Source organism: Ahaetulla prasina, chromosome 2 (assembly GCF_028640845.1).
Source record: "Ahaetulla prasina isolate Xishuangbanna chromosome 2, ASM2864084v1, whole genome shotgun sequence".
In the NCBI taxonomy this organism is placed as follows: Eukaryota; Metazoa; Chordata; class Lepidosauria; order Squamata; family Colubridae; genus Ahaetulla; species Ahaetulla prasina.
Genome location: NC_080540.1, coordinates 17,436,369 through 17,453,945, shown reverse-complemented (window position 1 = coordinate 17,453,945; position 17,577 = coordinate 17,436,369). Strand labels below are relative to the sequence as shown.

The 17,577-nt window shown below is 43.1% G+C and overlaps 1 protein-coding gene across 3 annotated transcripts in view; it reads right to left on the bottom strand.

The window, feature by feature from the left end:
• Positions 1 to 17,577, bottom strand: part of DDR1 (discoidin domain receptor tyrosine kinase 1) — a 100,055-nt gene that overhangs the window by 12,500 nt on the left and 69,978 nt on the right. For all 3 annotated transcript variants that reach the window (XM_058168546.1, XM_058168547.1, XM_058168548.1), the window contains 5 exons: positions 16,294 to 16,480; positions 15,428 to 15,674; positions 10,112 to 10,264; positions 9,835 to 9,992; positions 6,567 to 6,765 (listed from right to left, as the gene is read on the bottom strand). In XM_058168546.1, the coding sequence (XP_058024529.1) occupies positions 6,567 to 6,765; positions 9,835 to 9,992; positions 10,112 to 10,264; positions 15,428 to 15,674; positions 16,294 to 16,480 (944 nt within the window). The remainder of the gene's footprint in view (positions 1 to 6,566; positions 6,766 to 9,834; positions 9,993 to 10,111; positions 10,265 to 15,427; positions 15,675 to 16,293; positions 16,481 to 17,577) is intronic.

Here is a 17,577-nt window from a genome sequence, read left to right as displayed (position 1 = left end):
TCCCAAACAGGGTAGCAAGAGACGCAGACACCAAATGACATGCGGTTTAATGATGGGAACCAGCCATCATTAGTATCGCTGAACAGAAGGAAGCAACCCAGAATCCTGACATCTCCAGACGGCCTCACCTGATGGCAGGGCTAAGACGGCCAGTGACAGCCAATCAAGTCCAGTTCTTTATTTGCTTATGCCCAACAGACAGAATCTTGCCAGACTAAAGCTTTACAGGAATCATCGACTTACAACTGTTCAGTTACAGCAGCACTGAAAAAAGTGACTTACAACTGGTCCTCAAACTTATGACCGTCACAGCATACTCATGGGCAACCAGCATGTATTCATGACCGTTGCAGCAATCATGTGATCCAGGGGTGAAATCTAGCAGGTTCTGACAGGTTCTGGAGAACCGGTAGCGGAAATTTTGAGCAGTTTGAAGAACTGGTAGCGGAATTTTTGAGTAGTTTGGAGAACCGGCAAATTCCACCTCTGGCTGGCCCCAGAGTGGGGTGGGAATGGAGATTTTGCAATATCCTTCCCCCGGAGTGGGGTGGGAATGGAGATTTTGCAGTATCCTTCCCCTGCCACGCCCACCAAGCCACACCACACCCACCCACCAAGCCACACCCACAGAACCTGTAATAAAAATAATTTAGATTTCACCACTGATGTGATCACTATTTGTGACTTCCCAGCTGGCTTTGACAAGCAAACTCAATAGAGGAAGTCAAAGTCACTAAACAACTGCATGATTCATTTAACAAATGCAGTGATTTGCTTAACAACTGGCAAAAAAAGGTCATAAAATTGGGCGCAGCTACCTTAACAACCACCTCGTTTAGCTAAAAAAGGTCTGGTCTTAACTCTGGTCATAAGCCGAGGGCTATCTGTAACTTTCTAACCTGTATCTGGGAGATTATAGGGCAGAGGTGCCTAACTTTAGCGAATTTAAGACTTGTGGACTTCAACTCCCAGAATTCCTCAGCCAGTCCACAAGTCTTAAAGTTGCCAAAGTTGGACACCCCTGTTCTAAACGATGTGGTTACCCTAAACTTTTTCCTCCTTCCCTTATTCAGTTCAGGGCTGAGGAGTCTCCTATTTTAGGTTTCTTTCTGGAATGGGTCACCTCCACGGGTGAAATTCAGCAGGTTCTGACAGGTTCTGGAGAACCGGTAGCGGAAATTTTGAGTAGTTCAGAGAACCGGCAAATTCCACCTCTGGCTGGCCCCAGGAGAGGGGAGGGAATGGAGATTTTGCAGTATCCTTCCCCTGCCACGCCCACCAAGCCACGCCCACAGAACCGGTAGTAAAAAAAAATTGAATTTCAACACTGGTCACCTCCTTTATTGGAAACTGTTGTGCGATTGTTCCCCACACATTCCATCACACCTGCTCCAGTCTTCTTCAAAGGAATTAACTAAGGATTTCCTCAATCCGACTATCTCCGAAAGTACCAGGCTACAAGTCCCCACTACCCCGCCTCAGGATAATGGATATTCCAGTCAAAAACATCTAGAGGCCGCAGTGCTGAGGAAACCTATCCCAGAATTTAAACTACTGTTGCTCTTCTTTCCCCACTCTTCCTCCACCTTTCAAACCATTGGAAAGCAAGCCATAAAATGACTCAAGGACCTCCAGGAGAAAGAATGAAAAAAACCTCCTTCACATCAAGTGCAGGTGAAATAATGCAACCGTTACTTGGCAGACTCTAGATTCCAGAAAGAAATGACTGACAGTTCCCTCACAAAAAAAAAATGTAATAACCTGCACGAAGCTAAGGAGAAATATTTTGGAGAAATTATCTCCTGGGTTTACCCGTGCTCTCTTCCTCATATAAAGCATCAAGTAAAATCATCTTCAGTAGCATGAAATAGTAGGATCCACAAGCTTTACGATCCACAAAGTTGACCATTTCACCATCTACCTAAACCATGAAATAACTACCACATCGGAGAAGGCCTCATATTTTGGGCTGGGAAGTACAATATGAAATGGAGTGGGGGGGGGAAATACCACAATTTTTATGAACTGTGGTGGAAAAGGGACTCAGTAACAGTAACAGAGTTGGAAGGGACCTTGAAGGTCATTTAGTCCAACCCCCTGCTCCTGCAGGAGACTTGTACTAGGGATTTGAACCGCCGAACTGCCGACCTTTCTGCCAGAAGTCCACCTGCCAGAAGTCAGGGTTTGCTCTTCTACAGGTAGTCCTTGACCACTATTGGGACTGGAATTTCCACCCTAAATTGCTGCAGTCATAAGTGAAGTAGGACCTGACTTAACAACCATTTTTACAATGGTCATTAAACAAATGCATGGCTGTTTCACTGTGGTCGTAAGCGTGGGCCGATTATTCCAATAATTGCAATCACATGACCGTAGTCGGTTGTGAAAGTGAGGAAGTTGCTAAGCACCTGAGTTACAGTTGTGTCACCATGAAAGTGATGCGACATAAGTCATAAGTGCAGGAACCAGTCTTAAGCGCAAGGACTTTTTCCAACTTTGTCGTAAGGAACGTTTGCTAAACAAATGGTTGTAATTCTACCTGACACTCCTAATTTTCTCTCCTTACTTCCCTTACCTGTGTTTCCTATTCAAATTTAAGCAAACCTACTTGCTTTGAAGAATTTAAAAAAAAAATGTTTCCTGAGATTTTTCCATTTCAGATGATAGGTGACATTGCGTTACTGTTTTCTTTAAAAAAAAAAAAAGATACAAAGATACCTCCTTGCATTTAGAATCTAAGCGCAACAAAAAGAAACCAAGCTTTATTTTCTTGAGTGTTAGTTCTCCATTTACAGTTTCTTTCACATTAAAAAAAAAAGTATTGAAAAAGCAGGCCATAAATCAGCATACCGTATTTTTTTGGAGTATAAGACGCACCTTAGTTTTTGGGAAAGAAAATAAGAAAAAAGCTGATTGGCAGTTGGATTGGCCTCCCGGAATACCCCCCGTCAGCTGTTCCCAGAGGTAAATTTTAGCAACAGATTCCTTGGTTGTGAGCTCTGTGCCTTGCTTTTTTTTGCCTTTTTTTTTTCTGCCTCTGAAACTTCTGAAAGTTTGTTTCAGAAAAAACTGGGTTTTTTTCTGCCTCTGAAAGCCTCCGAAACAGCTTCAGAAAAAAGCCTCTGAAGCTCTGTTTGGGGGCTTCTTTTCTGAAGCTTCGTTTCTGATGCTTTTTTTCAGCCTCTGAAACCTCTGTTTGAGAAGCTGGGGGGGGCTACATTGGAGCATAAGACACACCCAGATTTTCACCCTCTTTTTGGGGGGGGGGAAAGGTGTGTCTTATACTCCAAAAAATACGGTAATTTAGGAGCAGGTTATAACTTGATTTTGCTAGAAATTTAAACTACCCTTTTAAATGAAACCAACCACTAACAAAACATCCCAATTAATGGACTGCTTCCTTTTTTTGTTGTTGTTCCTTTCTTGAGTCACAATTCACAGCTTGCAGTTTATAGCAAAAGCCTACTTTTAGTATTTTTGATACAAGCAAGGAAATACAAACACACACACACACACACACTAAATGCACAACAATAGGGATTTTGAGGGAAGAAATTGTGAACTGAACATTAAAAATGGAGCCGACCAGCTTTTTGTAATTACTCTCCAGACAAGGAGAGGACTGGAGATCACCCATAAGAACTCTTTACAACTGCTCCTCGCATGGAGACCACAAGATAGCTGTTTCCATAGGTTTAGCACTCTGGGAAATGAGGAAATAGCTATCTTGTTCAAATCACCGTCAACACCTTCAAAAGAACACTGGATTTGAATACTTATTTTCTAATCGATTTTGGAAATTGTTTATTTTTACCTATTAAGTAACCTTTGAATCTACATGTTTTACAGCACCGGGCAAGTTCCCTTCAATGCTTGATGAGAGAAGTTTTAAATACAAGTTTAAGATATTTTTTTAAAAAATAAATAAATACCAAAAAAGGTGATTAGAACTTTGATTTTGGAAAATTACAAACATATTCATGGTTCTGATGGATTTGAAATAAGATTTTGGAATTAATTATAAGAATTCTTGCCATGAGAAATGCATTGATTAATTGATTGATTGATTGATTGGGTTTGTTTTGAATTCTGTTTTTAAAAAACTTGGTAGAATGAAACTTTGAAGTTTGAACACTAGAGGAAACCATAAGGAACTAAATATTACAATTAAAGGAGAAATAACATTTAGAATAGGCTGTGCTTAAAAGATGTTATGAAAGAGGAACAAGTTTTACCTGTGACTAGATTGAGATTGATCTGAAAGTGGATTTGAAAAATGATAGGCTACAAAAATGATATGAAAAAGCTGTTGTTATATTGGACATACAAAAGAAACCAATTAATAATTAAAAGGGATATATAGCAGTGGTAGGTTGCTATCGGTTCACCCTGGTTTGGGAGAACCAGTAGCAGCGGTGGCGGGAGGCTCCGCCCACCCACCCAGTAGCGACGGGTTTTGAAACCCGCCCCTGATATATAGGTAGTACTCAGTTTACAATTATTTGTTTAGGGACCACTCAAAGTTACAACAGCATCAAAAAAAAAGACTGATGAGTGTTTTCCACACTTATGATTGTTGCATCATCCCCATGGTCATGTGATCAAAATTCAGATGCTAGTTGCGGTATCCTGGGGATCATGTGACCACTTTTTGCATCCTTCTGATATAAGCACAGTCAATGGGGGAAGCCAGATTCACTTAACCATAGTAAAAATTGTCATAAAATCAGGTTCGGTCATATGATGAGTGACTCACTTAATGACTGCACTACAGTGACTAAATTGTGGTCACAAATTGAGGACTACCTGTACTTGCTATTTTGGAGAGGAGTCAACTGAATGTTTAGGGATGTTTTGAGGCCGGGTGCATGCGCGGAAGACTACGCTGGGAATGAAGTAATTCTCAGCTGTTCGAATAAAGTTAGTTTGCTTTTTTTCATGGATTGAGTTTCCTACTACCTACTTGGGCCTGGGTAACAACAGACATGTCTGCAAGAAAACAAGCAAGCTCAGAGAGCACCAAGGACCCCTCATCTCATACTTTCATTTATGAGTACAAGAATAAAAGTCAAGTAATTACCATATTGCTTTTTCATGAACATCTCAAAATGGTCAAAGACTACAGCTGCTCCCCTCCTTGAAAGAATGTACCTTAAAAGAACACGTATCTAATCTCAGGCCATTGAAATGCCCTTCTTTCATAATTCCACCAAATGAAGAATATGAATTGTTGTGACATGTGGCTTTCAAGAACACACATATTGGCCAGGGGTGGTATTCACTTACTTTCCCTACTGGTTCTCAAATGTGAGCCCGCCTGTCCACGCATCCGCCCGGCCTTCCATGCGTGTGTTTTGTTGGCGCACACGCCTTCCGCGCATGTGGCCGGCCCCAAAAACGTGCCTAAATAGGACGGCATAGAGCTGGGGCGGGTGGGCAGGCGATTTCTGCTATCGGTTCGGGCAAATCGGTCCAAACCGTCTGAATATTACCTTTGATATTGACTATTTCTCCCCTATTGCCTGTGGTGGTGGCCCTACTTAAAGCAGTGAAAATAGAATTTATTTCAGAAAGCCTTTGAAAGATGAGTGTTATTTTCTATGAAGCCGTTGTTGAGAAAATCTACTGCAAGATTATTTATGGGTCAGGATGATTAATTTAATTATTGTAGACCTACTTGGGACATTTTATTTGGTTCATACTGTTTACCATGGACGTTTTATTGTTTTACATTGTTTTATTAGGGTAACATTACATGATGTTTTCATTGCTGGCTGTCAGAATGGATACGACATGATGCTGACTAAATTCACACCAAAATGAATAATAAATCATGGCACTCCTAACAAATATTCAAGGGATTTCTCTTCTTCCTCCTTATTACCTTGGCTGCTTCACATTCTTGCCCCTTTGTTTTCACTCACTTTTCCCAATAATTTAATAGGTAAGATATTTTTTTAATAAATAAAACAGCAATAGCATTTAGGCTTATATACCCCATTCAAGGGTGGCATTCTCTTACTTTCCCTACCGGTTCACAGATTTGAGCGCTCGCACGCGCCCCCCATCCATGCACGCGCCCGGCCTTCCCCGCATTGCGCTTTGCTGGCCCGGCCTCAAAAACGTGCCTAAATAGGATGGCATAGAGCCAGGGCAGCACCCGTGATTTCCACTACCTTTCGGGCGAACCGGTACAAACTGGCTGAATCCCACTTCTGACCCCATTGCACAGTGTTTTACAGCAGGGGTCTCCAACCTTGGCAATTTTAAGACTTGTAGACTTCAACTCCCAGAGTCCCTCAGCCGTTGAAGTCCACAAGTCTTAAAATTGCCAAGGTTGGAGACCCCTGGTTTACAGCACTCTCTGGGCAGTATACAATGCAGAAGCATTATTTGCATCCTGCCCCCAACAACCTCATTTTACCAACCTTGGAAGAATGGTAAAGCTGAGTCAACCCTTGAGCCCGGTCAGGCTCAAACTCCAGGCGGTGGGCAGAATTTGCCTGCAATACTGCACTTTAAACAAAATAATTATAAATAAAGGAATTCCACCAACAGCCTCTCACCAGAATTCTCGGCACTGTGAGGAAGATCGGGGAGTTTCATGCGTGCTCTGTTGGGTTCCTGGTACTCTGTTTCACCCGAAAGGATGCGCTCGTATCGGTTGGAGTGCCTGTTGGAGCTCATTGTATTGTTGATGACAATCGTGTCGTTCGGGGCAGAGAGGTGAACAGTGAGGTCATCGTCAGAGATGCGGCGTTGAGCCTACACAGCAAGGTTGTGGAGAAACAATGAAGATTATTAAGGTCCAGATGGCAGTTTTCATTTCCCACCTTTGAAAAACACTTCTTCCAAATACCAAAGGTGCTTTTCCAAAAGGCAAGCAAATTTTCTTAATGTTTTTCTCGGCTTGCTCAGCCACAGTTGTGTCAGACGCCATGAGAATAAACAAGCCAACTTGGGGTTCTTTCCGATAGTGACTTCTTTTATTGGGTCTGCTACAAATCGGGTCTCAGGAAAAGTCGAGGGTTTTTTACATTTATATCCCGCTCTTCTCCGAAGACTCAGGGCGGCTTACAGTGTATAAGGCAATAGTCTCATTCTGTATATTTTTTACAAAGTCAACTTATTGCCCCCCCAACAATCTGGGTCCTCATTTTACCTACCTTATAAAGGATGGAAGGCTGAGTCAACCTTGGGCCGGGCTTGAACCTGCAGTAATTGCAGGCTCTGTGTTCTAATAACAGGCTTCTTAACAGCCTGAGCTATCACGGCCCTTCTCTATATAAAGTCAGCGCTCTCTATATAAAGTCAGCGCTGAGAGCTTCTGCCTCTCAGCCCCTTTTAAACATCCCACACTGCTCAGGCCCCGCCCCATGGCTGAACTGCTCTGTTGATTAGATGCCCAGCCACTCTCTCCTTCCTCGTTTGACAGCCTCAGCTGCCACATCATCTGCTAAATCCCGGAACTAAAGCAGCTCTTTCTAACGCTCAGCCCTCATCTCCCTCTATCCCGACCACCAGTGTGCTGACTCATTTCTCATGCTTGCCAAACGCAGATCCCTGCAGCCCTCAAACAAGTCCTTGATATGTCATCCCTTTGGATCTTTGATTAGGGGCTGCTCCCACGATCCGGATGCCTGTAGTGTCATGTGTCGAGCTGGATTGTGCTTGACAGTTTTTTTTTACTTGAAAACATTTCGCTTCTCATCCAAGAAGCTATTCAGTTCTGAAAAAGAACTGAATAAGCTTCTCAGGGGAGAAATGAAATATTTTCAAGGAAAAAGAAAACGAGAAAGTCCACTTGCCTTTTAGAAAAACACCTTTGGGACAACTTGTCAAAGAATTCATAACTGGCAGAGAGACATGGTAACAAGGTCAGCCAATAAATAGGCACAGCAACTAAGTCAGCCAATGAGGGCTGTTTGGAAACTGAAACTGGAAGGAGCCTAGGCGTGGCTCTGTAGCGCTCAGTCTGCGCAAAAAGGAACGAAACTAGTCTGAATGGAAATTGAAACTCATCTTTGTTGTTCTCTTCTCTGCCTGTGTTTTTTGCCTGTAATTCTCTACCACTTTGGAAGAATCTGCTGTTGGTATTGTATGTGTTATGCATATAAAGAGAAGTTAATGAATCCTGCTGAATCAGTTATCTGTGTGTGCTTTCTGCAACAAACTCTGATGCAACTATGACCTGGACGATTGACAATCTTTTATAGATATTTATTCTACCAAAACTGTCCTTGGAAAAAAGGGAAGCCCCCATATCTAGCACTTTCTTCATTCTCATTGCACCTTAGATGGTTATTCCAGCCTCTCTGGTGGCTTCCTAGGAGACCTCAGAAGCTTCTGCTGAGGGCTCTTGAGGTCAAGACCAAGGACACATCACCCTACCAGATGTCATTTTAATTAAATGTTATTTTATCTTGGGTCCAGAATCTACCCAGGATGTTGGGTAGTAGTAGTGAACATGAGCATGGAGTATTACAGCATCACAACACAAACCGCACCCCTTTTCTATACTTCACAATATTGTACACACAGGAGTGGAACTTACAGTGTGATGCTGCGACTTTAATTTCATTATTCTGATGAAAGCTGCAAGACCTGAGGATAGCACTGATGGAGCGCAGGTTGTTGTTAGTTCTGAACAAACTTATTTTATTAAAACAGCTGAGAATTAATTCATTCTCAACTTAGTCCAAAACAAATTCTTCATAAACAGTCCTTTGGCCTTATCACCAACCTTTATTGTCTTTGGCAACCTGCCAAAGGCTTTTCTTGGCAAAAAACCCACCAAGTTCAAAAGACACTGACCAGAAGCACTGACATCAATGTTGCTTTTCTACAAAGAACCCAACGGCTCATTGCTGCTCTTTTAAGCCTTATGGGAGGGGCCAATCATCCTCTGGCCTTACTCCCAAGTCGTCCTTTTTGCTTCAGCTGCTCTTGCCTTCTGGCAGCTCTTCGCATGCGTGCACTAGGAACAGGCTCCTGTTCCTCTGCCTCTCTGCTGTCCGCCTCTGGAGGCTCCGGAGTCCGCGCATCGCTCCCTGATGGCCCTGGCCCCACCTCTGCCTCCGATGCAGCGCCCTCATCCAAGCCTTCCCCTGACTCCAGGACTGGCCCATTATCTTCCTCAGCCTCCTCACTGTCTGACTCCGCTGCCAGGTGTGCAGGCTAATGGCGGACCACAACACAGGTGCTTTTTCAAGAGGCAACTGGACTTCCTTGTTTTTCTTTGAAGATGTTTCACTTCTCATCCAAGAAGCGCCTTCTGCTCTGACTGGATGGTGGGGAATGGAAGGATTTATACTCCGTCCAGTCAGGGCTGAAGAAGCTTCTTGGATGAGAAGTGAAATGTCTTCAAAGAAAAACAAGAAAGTCCAGTTGCCTCTTGAAAAAAAGCACCTTTGGGACAACCATGACTTAGATGATTGAGAATCCCCATAGACACTGATGGAGCAGAAGACAAATTAGAAAGCTGCTTTGTGCAATTCAGACTCTTATCGTTGTAGCTCTGTAATGTTTCTCTTGATTAACCATCAATGTCTATTGTTTGTTTCTGGTTTTTAAAGCAGGTGATACCAGAATCCTTCCCCTGAAGGATCCTTCCCCTGAGAGAGACTGGAACCTAACCTGATTTCTTTCCAATAAAAAGTTCTACTACAGAGTTATTATCTTTTCTTGATCCTTGCGCCACGGATTTCTCTATAAATAAATCCCCTCTCATATTGTAAAGTAACAGATGAGAACTCCAGCAGACCTCGGCTGAGAAAAAAATTCTTAATTCCTTTCAAGCAGATGCACAATTTTCCTTGAGTCGGCATGTCTTACCTTTCCTAAAATCTTTTGCCAATATTGACGCCAGAGAATGAGAAATATGACAACCAGGAGGAGGAGGATAATGACCACCAAGCAGCCAATCAAGATGGAGGTGTTGCTGTTGTCATCCTTCGCAATTGGCTGGCCAGATTTCGCTTCGCCCTCGAGATCTTACAAGGGAAGAAGCGTAGAAAAAGAAGTTTAGGAACACGTGACTAAGTTTTTCTGGTAACTGGTGGTAGTGGAAGAAAAATTTAGAGATGTGCTCTCTGATTTGCAAGCTACCCACCTGCCTGAGTGAGGTTCGAGGTGCCGTCGGCTTTGTCATTGAGTGAGGAACCAAGAGCCGGAGAGATGGGAATGTTGCGGCCCGAAGGGTGAGGTGGGGCCACCACTGCGGGATACTGACTTGAAACAGCAAGAGAAGGGTCATCCACAACATCTGGATGGAAAGAAAAGAGAAAGGGGAAGGGGAACAAGAGGAGAGAAAAGAAGGTATCCATCAACTGAGGTGCAGAAGCCAGAAAGAAGACATATTATACAATAAAAGCAGGAAGGCCTTGGACAAAATGGCTGGACTTTTATCCATTTATGGAATTTTTATATATCTTGATGCCACAATGGACCTGGGAAATTTAGCAGTAGTTTCGGTGTGGGGCAGGGTGGATAAAAATTAATGATTGTTTTTCTAAAAAAAAAATCAAAAAATCGGGTTTTTTTTAATTTAAATTGGATTTATTTATTTTTTTATCACATTTATTTTAATAAAATGCTTTTGGAGTAAAAAATCTATCTAAAGGTAGTTTTCTATTTAAGATACATTAATAATTTAGTTTATTCAGCATGAAACGGAGCTTAGTTATGTAGCAGGAGGCTGTATATCTTGCAATATTAGGACTGTCAGTGAGTCAAAAGCAGATCAGAGAAGGAGCCGCTGTGGGACAGAGATGACAGCTGCTCTTTAAAAAATTATGATTTAAATTGAGTTGATTTAAATCAAGCCTTTTTACTAGTGATTTAAATCATGATTTAAATTGTGATTTAAATCATGGTTTAAATTGTGATTTAAATCAAGCTGATCCACCCTGGTGTGGTGAATTGGTGATAAGCAGATCCAGGTAATATGCAGGGAGATCGTTTAACCCTTCCTCTCCCGTTTGTAGTTTTTGCTCTGCAAACGCCTTCCTGCTTCTTCCACCCATTGTGAAATTAGGTATGCAACAGGCAACAAGAAGGGCAGTTTTAGAACAGATCAAAGAAAAGCTACTGTTCACACAGCACTTCATCAAAACATGGAATTTGCTGCTGTAAGGTATAGGTATGCCCACCAACTTGGACAACTTTCCATGGTGGACTGGAGATCTTCACAGAAGACCATCAATGCTGGTAGATATGGGTCAGGAACAATTTGGCCAGCTTGTGGGCTGAGGGGAAGCCTGGGGATGTGAAGACGTGGGCCTGCTTGGAAAAGAGGCCTACTGCTGTCCATATCACTATATTCCCGTGGCTCTCTTCGGAGTTCCACAATGAAGTTCCACGAACTTCCAGAGTTCCGGAGTTCCACGGCAATCTCCTCCCAGGGCTGAAGGGGATCGGCAACGCTGCCACGACATCAAACAAGCCGGTCATTTCGGCTTCCTGAAGAAGCTCCACTTGGCCAATAGGCAGTTCTGATGGTCACAGATGAAGAAGGAGATTGAGGCAGTGGTGAAATGTAAAATTTGTTACAACTGGTTCTGTGGACGTGGCTTGGTAGGGGGCAATGTGATTGGGTGGGCTTAGCCAACTTTTTTTCTTGTTTTTAACTTTTAAAAGCATTTTTTCTACAATCTCTTCAGCCAAAGAGGTTATTTAAAAAATGCTTTTAAAAGGCTCTGACGATCCCAGAAGAAAAATGGGCTGAAGAAAAAATGCTTTTAAAAGTAAAAAAAAAAATTCTGATGATCACACGGCTCAGCTGGGCATAGGGCGGGGGCAGGGATTTTTGCTACCGGTTCTCCAAACCACCAGCCGCCATCGCTACCGGATCGAGAGATCCGGTCTGAACCAGGAGCATTTCACCCCTGGATTGAGGCCTACATCAAAAGCTGCCCGACCTGTAGCTGGGGAAACCTCCAGGTCTACTGCAGCCTGTTGACAACCCCATTCGGCAACAGACTACTGTTAATGTTTTCTACTGTATTTTTGGAATTGTTAAGTCATCCAGAGTCATTCATTGAGATGGGCAGCTATAGAAATTGACTGACTGACTGACTGATCTTGAAGAACAAACGCCTTCCTGAGTTGAGGGAACAAAGATCAGAGAAAGAAAGGGGTCTCCATTTCCTATCTGCAAGCACCCCAGAGGTATCAGAGGTATCTCTGGGAATAAACTACCTGACTCTGTGGTCTCTTCCCAAAATCCCAAAAGTTTCAATCAAAAACTGTCTACCATTGACCTCACCCCATTCCTAAGAGGTCTGTAAGGGCCGTGCATAAGAGCACAAACGTGCTTACCGTTCCTGTCCTATTGTTTCCTTTCGTTATATCCAATTAATATAGTTATTACATACTAATATACATGCTTATATATTGCATAGCTATTTCATGCTTATGCTTATATATACTGTGTGACAAAAATAAAATAAATAAATACAATAAATAAAGTATCCGTAGGAACAAAGTCCTGCGTTGAACCAGCAGGGCTGGTCTTATGTTTTTTGCAAGAGGAAGACTGGGTTAACTGGGGAAAGTTTGGTGATTAAGCAGCTTCCCTGCAACCTGGCACTCTCCCATTCCAATGGCTGCCCACCCTGCTGTTCTTTGGCCTGGAAACACAGCAGATGGGCTTTCCCAGATCTGTAACAGATGCCCAGAACATACAGAGAGAGAACAGATTGGAGGGTGGGGGGGTGGAAGGACATTTCTAATAGTATTTCTCAGGAGGTAAATTGGGGGGAAAGTCCACGTCATTTCCTAACCATGCTGCCAGCCCTCCCCTGACACCAGCTGCAAAGTGGAGGCAGTTTAGAATAAATGCTGAAGAATCTGGCTGATGGTCACAGCTGCAGACGGTTGGTTTTGTTTCCTTCCTTCAGGCACTGGAAGGAATGCCCTGCTCTCTTGGCATTGTCTTTTCTCTTTTTCTTCCAGGCAGGACAACAGCTGCAAATGGCTGGAACAAATGCAAAACTTTCCACAAAGCAATGGGGGGTGGAAGGAGAGAGATTCTCCTCACTCAAAGGTTTCCTTCTTCCCCCTCTTGTGAGTCCTTGAAAAAGGCAATGCTGATCTAAGTGGACTCATCCAGAGGGATGTTGTACTTTGAGTGCAATGACAATTAAACTTCAAGCATCTAAGTTTCTGGGACAGACAAAAACACGGCCTTAAAGCTAAAAGGCAAAAAAACGAAGCTCCATTCTTTTGTTCCAGCCATGGGTGGTTTTTTTTTATTTACATTTATATCCCGCCCTTCTCCGAAGACTCAGGGCGGCTTACAGTGTATAAGGCAATAGTCTCATTCTATTTGTATATTTACAAAGTCAACTTATTGCCCCCCCAACAATCTGGGTCCTCATTTTACCTACCTTATAAAGGATGGAAGGCTGAGTCAACCTTGGGCCGGGCTTGAACCTGCAGTAATTGCAGGCTGCTGTGTTTTAATAACAGGCTTCTTACAGCCTGAGCTACCACGGCCCTTAAAATTTATTTATTTATTTATTTATTTTATTAGATTTTTATACCGCCCTTCTCCCGAAGGATTCAGGGCGGTGTACAGCTGAAATAAAATACAGAGTATATACAATTAAAAGAAATTAAAAGAAACTATTAATAAATGGCCGATAATTTAAAAATTTACAAATATTTAAAATCTCTAAAACCCCAATTTAAAATCAACTATTTATGCCAGTCCTGCTTGAGTGAATAAGTATGTTTTTAGCTCACGACGAAAGGTCCGAAGATCAGGCACTTGACGTAAGCCAGGGGGGAGTTCGTTCCAGAGCGTCGGTGCTCCCACAGAGAAGGCCCTACCCCTGGGGGCCGCCAGCCGACATTGTTTGGCGGACGGCACCCTGAGAAGGCCCTCTCTGTGCGAGCGTACGGGTCGATGGGAGGCATACGGTAACAGCAGTAATTACAAGTAGTACAATTGACTTACGGCCACCATTGCCATCAGAACTTCTATTGTTAAGCAAGGCAGTCATTCAGTGAGTGCCCTCAATTTTAAAACCTTTTTTGCTTTGGTCATTAGGCAAATCACTGTGATCATTCAGTGAATAAAGTGAACTTAAGTTGTTAAGCAAGTCTGACTTTTCCCATTTGCTTCTCAGAAGCTGGTGGGAAAAGTCGCAAATGGTGATCACATGACCCAGAGATCCCGCAACTGTCCTAAATACTTTAGTTGCCAAGCCACCCACATTTTGATGATGTGAACACTGCCTGAGGATCAGTGGTAAGTCATTTTCCCCAATGCTGTTGTAACTTCAAACAGTCGCTAAACAAATGGTCATAACTTGAGGGCTATCTGTACGTTCTCCAGAGCTTTCCAAAGTTTCAGATACAGATTTTTCTTTCCCAAGAGGAACACTTTCGAGAAGAAATCATGGAGTGCTGAACCAAGAACATTTGCGTGTAAACTCCAGTATTTAGAATAACAGAGTTGGAAGGGACCTCAGAGGTCTTCTAGTCCAACCCCCTGCTTAGGCAGGAAACCCTACACCAATTCAGACAAATGGTTATCCAACCTCTTAAAAACTTCCAGTGTTGGAGCGTTTACAACTTCTGGAGGCAAGTTGTTCCACTGGTTAATTGTTCTAACTGTCAGGAAAATTCTCCTTAGTTCTAGGTTGATTAGTTTCCATCAGTTGCCTCTTGTCCTGCCTTCTGGTGCTTTGGAGAATAGCTTGACTCCCTCTTCTTTGTGGCAACCGCTGAGATATTGGAGGGCTGCTATCATGTCTCCCCTAGTCCTACTTTTCATTAAACTAGACTACCCAATTCTAGCAACCATTCTTTATATGTTTTAGCCTCCAGTCCCTTAATTACTGCAGGTTCTAGTCCCACCAGGCCCAAGGTTGACTCAGCCTTCCATCCTTTATAAGGTAGGTAAAATGAGGACCCAGATTGTTGGGGGGGCAATAAGTTGACTTTGTATATAAATATACAAATAGGATGAGACTATTGCCTTACACAATGTAAGCTGCCCTGAGTCTTCGGAGAAGGGCGGGATATAAATGTAAAAAAAAAAAAATTATCTTTGTTGCTCTTCTCTGTACTCTTTCTTAGAGTCTCAACATCTTTTTTAAATCATGACGACCAAAACTGGATGCAGTATTCCAAGTGTGGCTTTACCAAGGCATTGTAAAGTGGTATTAACACTTCACGTGATCTTGATTCTATCCCTCTGTTTATGCAGCCCAGAACTGTGTTGGCTTTTTTGGCAGCTCCAGCACACTGCTGGCTCATATTTAAATGATTGTCCACTAGGACTCCTAGCCAGTATTGTCAGTATGACTGACACTAATCAGTAAAAACAATTACGTGAGATCTTTTGAAGGCTTCATTCTACTTTCTACTTTCTGGTCATTGGCCTCAAGCAACCACCCAGGTCCCAGACCCAACTCACTTGAGAGAAAGGCAATTTCACTGAAGAGCATCCACTCAGCGGCAAAGTAAAAATGGCACTGGATGAACAAGCCGATTCGTCCATCCAGGGGTATGGTGACAGAGCGGGCACTGGGGTCCCTGACATCCACCGAAAGCTTTCGGGAGACGGGGAGAGGCTCCCAAGCTGTGGCAAGGCTGTGCTTGAAAAGACAATCCACCTGCCCAAAGATCCTCACGCCACGTGTGTGCATATTGCTGCAGTGAACCTGGAGATTGAGGTGAAGGAGAAAAAATGGGAAAGGGAAGTGGAGAAGAGCAGGATAATAAAAAAAAGACAGTGAACTCTGAAGCACGCTCATTTCCCTTCCCTGTGTTAATATTCTAGCACAGGGGTCGGCAACCTTAAACACTCAGAGAGCCACAAAGGTCCTAACCGAAAGTCCCCCGTTCAATTCGGAGCTGACCGGAAGTCCAGTTCCTCCACCATAGAGTCTCTTCCTAGCGTGGCATCCTTTTTCCTCTACCTGTCCTAACCGAAAGCCCTATCAATTGTAGAGACGACCAGAAAACCTGCCCCTTGCCATAGAGTCTCCTCCTGGAGCACCGTGCTTTTCCACCCCTAACCAGAAGCTGCTCTCAAAATTGTGGCGCCGTCCGGTGACAGGGAGCTGCAGCAGAGGGATGAAAGAGCCACATGCGGCTCCAGAGCCAAAGGTTGCCGACTCCTGTTCTAGCAGAATGTGACCCCACCCAAATGATTGGCAAGAGACCAGTTATAAACTGAGGACTATCAGTATTAGGAATGTGTCTTTTAATTGGCCAAGCCCATTAATCCTGCCACGTTCTTCACACCCAATCGGGTCCTCTCCATGAAAATGCTGTTACCTTCATATATGTGAAGGATCTGAGTCGGTCAAACTCGAACTCCATCTTGATGAAACCGTCAGGAAAAGATCTTTTGCTCCAGCCCACATAGTCGTATCCAGGCCAAACCCGGAACTCTTTGGTTTGGGTGAAGTCATCCAGTCCCACCACTCCATCTGTCAGCTGGCCAAGACCCCCAAAGTGTAACCTGCGTTAGAAAGGATCCCAAACAAAAAGAGGGAAAACAGGATGAGGAAAAGTAAGTCTAGGATCCCTCAAATCTCTTTAAGTACAGCACTGGTTCCATTAATTTTATGGAATTTCTGTGAAGAGTAGGAAATTCAGATACACAATGAAGTACAGAAGCAGCACTTAAACATATGCCCAAGTACCCCATCGGGTAACTGAGCTAAGAATGTCCATACTAATGAAGTCTGTTATTAACAGCAGCTGCTTGCAATTACTGCAGGTTCAAGTCCCACGAGGCCCAAGATTGACTCAGCCTTCCATCCTCTATAAGGTAGGTAAAATGAGGACCCAGATTGTTGGGGGCAATAAGTTGACTTTGTATATAATATACAAATGGATGAGACTATTGCCTTACGCAATGTAAGCCGCCCTGAGTCTTCGGAGAAGGGCGGGATATAAATTCAAATTTTAAAAAAAAAAGTGGGATCCAGAAGTGAACGTTCTTGGACAGAGCATCCATCTTCTGTAATCCACTCCCCCCAGAAATAAGATCAGCATCTTCATTAATATTTAGGAACATGGGCTCCTTGATGCTCTCTGAGCTTGGTTGTTTTCTTGTAGACGTTTCATTACCCAAATAGGTAACACCATCAGTGTTAGAATGGATTGAAGAGACTCCCTCCTAGCCTTGTTGATGTTACCTAGTTGGATAACGAACTGTCTGGAAGCAAACGATCAAGCTCAGAGTGCACCAATTCAACTCTGAGCTACAAATATTCTCTTCTGTTGGTATTAGGAACATGCTGAAAATTTGGTTGTTCAGATCGGTATTTCAGATGCTGAAATATTAATGACGTAGGTACCTGAGATGTAGAGCTGCCCACTGGAAGTTAGTAAGTTTTTATGAGTAATGAGTATAACTCATAAAATCATCTGCTACAATGCCCTTCCTGTCGAAGACTACTTCAGCTTCAACCACAACAATACACGAGCACACAATAGATTTAAGCTTAATGTGAACCGCTCCAATCTTGATTGTAGAAAATATGACTTCAGTAACAGAGTTGTTAATGCCTGGAATGCACTACCTGACTCTGTGGTCTCTTCCCAAAATCC